Raw genomic sequence first — 6,000 nt, 5'->3', positions numbered from 1 at the left:
AGGGAGCTCCAGCATTCTCTAAGTCACTGACTGCCTAGTAGGCAGTTCGCTACCAGGCAGTTCACCACCAGGCAATTCGCCACCAATCAGTTCGCCACTAGGCAGTTCGCCACCAGTTCGCCACCGAGCAGCTCACCACCGGGCAGTTCGCCACCAGGCAGTTCGCCACCAGGCAGTTCACCACCAGGCAGTTCGCCACCAGGCAGTTCGCCACCAGGCAGTTCGCCACTGGGCAGTTCGCCACCAGGCAGTTCACCCCCAAGCAATTCTCCACCGAGCAGTTCGCCAGTAGGCAGTTCACCACCAAGTAGCTCATCACTAAGGCACGCCACCACCAGGTCAAATAACGAGGTACTTAGCCAAAAAATTTTACATCACAAAACATTGGTACGTGGCCGAAAACGATTACATCAAAGACCACTGGGCGAGTCGCCATATCTGAGACTAGTACAACAATCAAGGCCGACAAACTCGATGAGAGAATCTGACCTTTTTTCATTCCTTCCTTCTCATACTCTTAGTAGGGGCAATTAGTAATTGAATTTTTTTTCTGTTTTTTACCTGTTTTTTAAGTAATAACTATGTTAATGGTGAAGAATTAAGGTTCAGATTTCTTTCTGTTAAAATTCTGAAAGAAATGACTATGTTTTTTCGTTTCTTTGTTCTTATAGTTAAAATTCTGAAAATTTGTTCATAAATAGTTTCATCACATATTATTCTTTTCTGTCTGCACATCTTCGCTTGTGTAGGAGAAAAGAGTGCTTATTTTTTGTTTGAAAAAGGTGTTGTCAGATAGGCTATTTTTTTTGGAAAAACATGGTATGGTTTGGTACCAGTGCTGTAGAACCGCTTTCAGCATTGGTCTATATTATTCAATGTCCATGGTGATGCCACATAAGCTGTTTTCTAGGAAAACAGAACTGGTTTTTTTTTATACAATTGAAATTGGTCTATTATCATCCAACTTCCAAGATGATCCATGTTGATGCCACATCATTGCACCAATGGCAGCAATGGGCTGTTTTCTAAGTAAACATTGAATATGTGTTTGGTTCCGTTTATGTTTATTGAGTAATCGTTTTGTACTTGTGTGACTGCAAAATTAAGAAAAGCAACTCATGAAGGTATTTATGACACATAGGCGCCATTAGGCACCACATCAGCAAAGGTGCCAATAAATGCTTACCTGTTGGGGGAAGTTCCAAAATGAAGATTCCTGAAACGGGAGAGGCACACAGAAATTTGCAAACATCGGTATGTATAGATGCGCATAATGAGGCATTTGCTGATGGAGTGCCTATGTGGCACCGTTTACTCAATAAACGAAAGCGGAACCAAACACATACTGAATTTTATACTTCTTCATACCACATTTTCCCAATTTCCAAGGTGTGGCCTGGAGCAACATTTTTTCCGAAAAAATGATACCAAAAAAGAGTCATTTTCTAAAGCACCACTTTTCTGATATGGCACCTATGTTGCACCATTTTCTCAGAAAATGGCATCGATGCCAAACACAGCCTAAGATAACTTGAGAAGTAGAAGTAATTGTTTGGCATAAAAGAGCATTGAACACTTCCCTTTCTACATGTACCAGTTTCTGAAGATTAGCTGAACCGAAAGTAAGAACAAAATTTTTGGTTCTTTTAACTTAATTCTAAGGGGAAAATAACAAGTGGGTACCACTTAAAAAATAATTTGGCCCTTACAACTTAGGTTATGTTTGATAAATCTGAGATCCGAAATCTGAAAAGTTAAAAAGATATTATTCGGGTCTAAAATTTAAAAGTATAAATTATTTTCTGATTTTTAGATGTTCTGAAAAGATAAGATCATTTGAATTGGTCATTCCCTGCCCCACCCTTGGGAATGAAATCTAATTTCTGCTTATTCTAATTCTCATTCTCATTCTCATTCTTATTTGAATTTTAAATCAAACAAACTATGTGAATAGACCATTTCGATTCCAATTACAGCTGTGAACCAAACAGACCCTTATTAAAGAAAAGAGGTACTGTCAGAGTAGAACAACGTTTTTATTTTTATGTCTCTTATTTAAATTTGTCCAAAATAATTTTAGAGTAAGTCTCCATTTGTCTCTTATGTAAATGCAAAGTAATATGAGAACTTAATCTTCGTTCCTTAGAATCATGCTAACTTAGTAAAGTTAGTAAACCTCCTCGCTAACCTGGTCATTTCCTTCAATCTTTCACGTTCTCTCCTCTCCTCCCATAAGACTTACCCAAAATCCATTACAGATTAACCTGAACCCTCTATAGTCTATACTTTTCTTAACACCCCTCCGCTCCCACAGTATCCTTAACCCATTTCTCTCATAGTCAGGGCTCAGGCTATCTTTTCTACACCATGCATTTCCCTTCCCCACTCGCTTAGGCAGTTTCTTGACTTTATTCGGGATCACTCTCGCTCTGCACCATCCCAGTGCCCACTAAGTTCATTAGCAGTTTCTTATCAGTTTAAACTTTAAAGTAATGGAGGCTTCTTATTTTGTCCAAAAAAAAACACCATAAGCTTTAGTAAATCCATAAAAGTACAGGGAGTGTTTGTAAACGACACTTTGTTTAACCCAACTAGGATCTACAGGAGAAAACAACACTACCACCCTACTTCAATCTTTTATATCTTTACATATAGATGATTCACCTTCTGCTTATCCTTCCTAAAGGACCAAACTACTTGGATGTATGAAATTAACAAATTTATGAATTTGCATAGTTCCCAAGTCAATAACACGCAATCAAGGTTTAAAGTATCAACACGTATTAATCCGTATCAATCGATACGTATCATTCTGGGACCTCTCCGATACGCCCCTACAGTGAGTGTATCAGGGGTCTGACCAGTTCAGGGTATGAAAAATGCCTAAACTGGCTCCCCTGAACCAGTTGCGAAAAAAAAAAAAAAAAAAAACATTAAAAAGCTGTATCAATTCACCTGATACGCCGGCATATCAAGCATATCAATATTTTGAACCTTGAATGCAATCCAACACAGGAAAAACTAAAAGTTAGTGGTACTCTTGACCCTAAACAAAACAGTTCACATCTGTGCCCCACAACGTCCTAAAGCGCTGTGTATTAGGAGCATCTCCCGATGATAATACCAAAACCGAAGATGTCATCATTGGAAAATATTCCCAATACACGGCGGGAATGTGCTGTGGGATATTGATGGGCGCAGATATGAACTCTTAACAAAACCTGCCTAATAAAATCCAGTTCTTTCGTGTAAGAAATTATGCAGTTGAAATTGATACCAAGTACATCATCCTACTCTTGTCAAGTCTTGGCTAAACCAGATTAGCCATTAATTATTGGGCTTTTTGACCCTTAATTTGACGATACTTCTGACTTTGGGATTTCGCGGAGTCGGACTCAATTGTCTTGCTGGTAAGTTCAGCACTTTGAAGTGAGGTCTATACTATGAATAAACAGAGTACCACATTTTATTGGTCAGTCTGACAACAGAGCATCACACATCTTTCACATTTTCTCCAACCACAGAAAAGTAATCATGTTTATAATGCAATATGGCCAATAGATGAATAGAGCCTGAACCTACACTTGTGGGGTGCAAGAAATCAACATACCATCCATGATTCATGCAAGCAAAAGACCGAGGAGAAAATCACTCGAGGAAGAAAGAGCACAAGATGACATTGCAAAATGATGTAAAATCTCTTCACTCTTGGGTTAGTTCAATTTAATTTATTGCATGTCTATTTTTTGTAGCTCTGTGGGACTGATGCAAACTGCAGTTCAGCATCGCAAGCTTCCTAGTTCTCAAAAACCTAGAAATAGTGCCACAAGTATCATGGTCTCGAGTACCTGAAAAGGGTGCAAATTGTAAAACTACAAGAAAAGATAAAATTTGATGCAAAAGTAGGTCTAAAGTACCAAGAGTCGTTGGTTTTCCCTTTGATACCCAAAAGCCCAAGTTTGCACAATATCATTTCTTCCATGAAAAACTATTTCATTGATGTTGCTACTTAGCAACTCCTGGAACTGGAAGTTCCCTTCAGTATGGATACTTGAGTGGTTCTTGCTGCATTGCTTTTTGTACAAGCTCCGTCTGTTCCTTCACATGAACTTGATAGAAACCGGTAGCTGTGGCTGCAGATGGAGCACGTCCGACATACTTGATGTCCTCCATAGTACCTCTGCCCAGTGCCCTCATGGCAGTACAAAGCCGAGGTGCAACGTAAGTATATGCACCCATATTCATTGGCTCTTCCTGACACCATACAATCTCTGCATCTGAAAGGTCACAACCACAAATAAACCATGTAAAGTCAGCATTAAGAGACTAACCTTATTCAAAGTAGTGTAGAACCCAATCCTAGATCTAAACAAATAAAAGACATACATGAGAAGACTAAACCATTTTACAAACAACCACAATGTCACGCTTTTAACTGTCAGGCTACCCCCCCAGATTATCCACCAAAATAAAGATTAAGAAAAGGGGAAAATGAAACAGGATCTAGCAGCTGAGTCATAATTTTCTATGTCTATTTTATTAAACAAAAGATGGAATGATCATCAGTACTAAAAGGTTCTATTCTAGATTCATATGAAGTCTCATGGATGGTATTCACAAAACTAGTAGTATCAGTTTTAATAGACAATAGCCGTTTAAAGATCTTAACTCTTAGCAGTATTGCCATAATATTCCTTTTTACACTTCTTCCTCTCTGATATAACAACTTGTGATATCACTTCTATTTGTTAAAGTTAGATGAGCTTACTTGGATATCTCTTCAGCTCTCGCTGGATCAGATCATACGGGAAGGGGCAAAGCTGTTCTACCCTGCAGATTGCAATGTCGTTGCCATTAACTTTCTTTCGCTCTTCGTCAAGCTCATAATAAACCTGCAGACAATAAATTTTGACTTTTGAGTGTACGTAAAACCAATTGTCGTATGGGTGTATCTTAGATTTTCTTGTAACTGTGATATGTGCCTTAGGAGAACTCACCCCTAAAAGCTAGCTGTTAGAGGGAGGGAACCCAAGCACATATATACCCCACAACAGCATCTCGTACTACCGGTGTGGGATACCTCACATTAGCATCCCATACTACCATCATGGGACAAATGGATCGTAACATTCCACCACGCTCCACAGTCCCGGCGCCCACGCAGGCTGGCTTTGCACTAGTCCACCTAGTCCCGGCCGAACACCGCAATACCAACGTCACCACCTACGCCGCACGATTGCAACTGGGGGGCATAGTGTAGGCTCTGATACCATTTGATATGTGCCTTAGGAGAGCTCACCCCTAAAAGCTAGCTGTTAGAGGGAGGGAACCCAAGAACATATATGACCCCATAACAGCATCCCATACTACCGAAGTGGGATACCTCACATTAGCATCACATACTACCAACATGGGACAAATGGATCGTAACAAACTGCAAATCGAAAAGCAATAAGAAAACAATTGTCATACTTTGCCAGAGCAAAGAACTAAACGTCTAATGCCCTCCTCAAGATCAGAATGGTTGTTTTGGTCCTTTATAAGGCGCTTGAAACGGGTCCCTTGCTTGTCAAAACCTGGGTGACCCTGGACATCATCAAACTCAGATAGATTTGACTTGCAATCCTTGTGGCGTAGCAGGTTCTTAGGAGCTATCACAATGAGTGGCTTTCGGAATTCCCTGTGTATCTGAGAGATGAAAGCATTCACCATAAGAGAATAAAGAAATGACTTAGAATATCAAAAGGAAAATTAGCATTGATCGGTAGTAATACCTGGCGCCGCAGAACATGGAAATAATTAGCAGGGGTTGTAACATTCACAATCTGCCAATTGCATTCCTGGATCTGCCTCCTAAGTGTTGGATCCATCTCAGGTATAACATAGGGATTATCATCGCTCATCTGCATTTTCCTAAGTATTAGTATGCAGCTAAGACTAGCTGTGGGCTGAGGCTAACAACCAAAAGGGGTGCTAGGCATTACTCAATATCTTGCACAA

At 39.9% G+C, this 6,000-nt stretch overlaps 1 protein-coding gene across 2 annotated transcripts in view; it reads right to left on the bottom strand.

Annotated features, from left to right (window-relative positions):
- Positions 1 to 3,687: 3,687 nt before the first annotated feature.
- Positions 3,688 to 6,000, bottom strand: part of LOC148872120 (uncharacterized) — a 37,868-nt gene continuing 35,555 nt past the window's right edge. Inside the window, exons 6-9 of one of the 2 annotated variants that reach the window (XR_016107191.1) lie at positions 5,775 to 5,903; positions 4,998 to 5,688; positions 4,769 to 4,892; positions 3,688 to 4,277 (exon numbers count right to left, since the gene is read on the bottom strand). Coding sequence is in view for 1 of the 2 variants with exons in the window: in XM_088969592.1 (XP_088825718.1) it covers positions 4,039 to 4,277; positions 4,769 to 4,892; positions 5,473 to 5,688; positions 5,775 to 5,903 (708 nt within the window). In the remaining variant the exon portion in view is untranslated. The remainder of the gene's footprint in view (positions 4,278 to 4,768; positions 4,893 to 4,997; positions 5,689 to 5,774; positions 5,904 to 6,000) is intronic. The other variant, XM_088969592.1, reaches the window with a different exon arrangement.

The sequence above is a fragment of the Nelumbo lutea genome, chromosome 2, assembly GCF_056320005.1.
Source record: "Nelumbo lutea isolate HS-2025 chromosome 2, American lotus-T2T, whole genome shotgun sequence".
Taxonomy (NCBI): domain Eukaryota; kingdom Viridiplantae; phylum Streptophyta; class Magnoliopsida; order Proteales; family Nelumbonaceae; genus Nelumbo; species Nelumbo lutea.
Note: the sequence above shows the minus strand (reverse complement) of the source record. Positions and strands in the feature narration are given on the sequence as shown.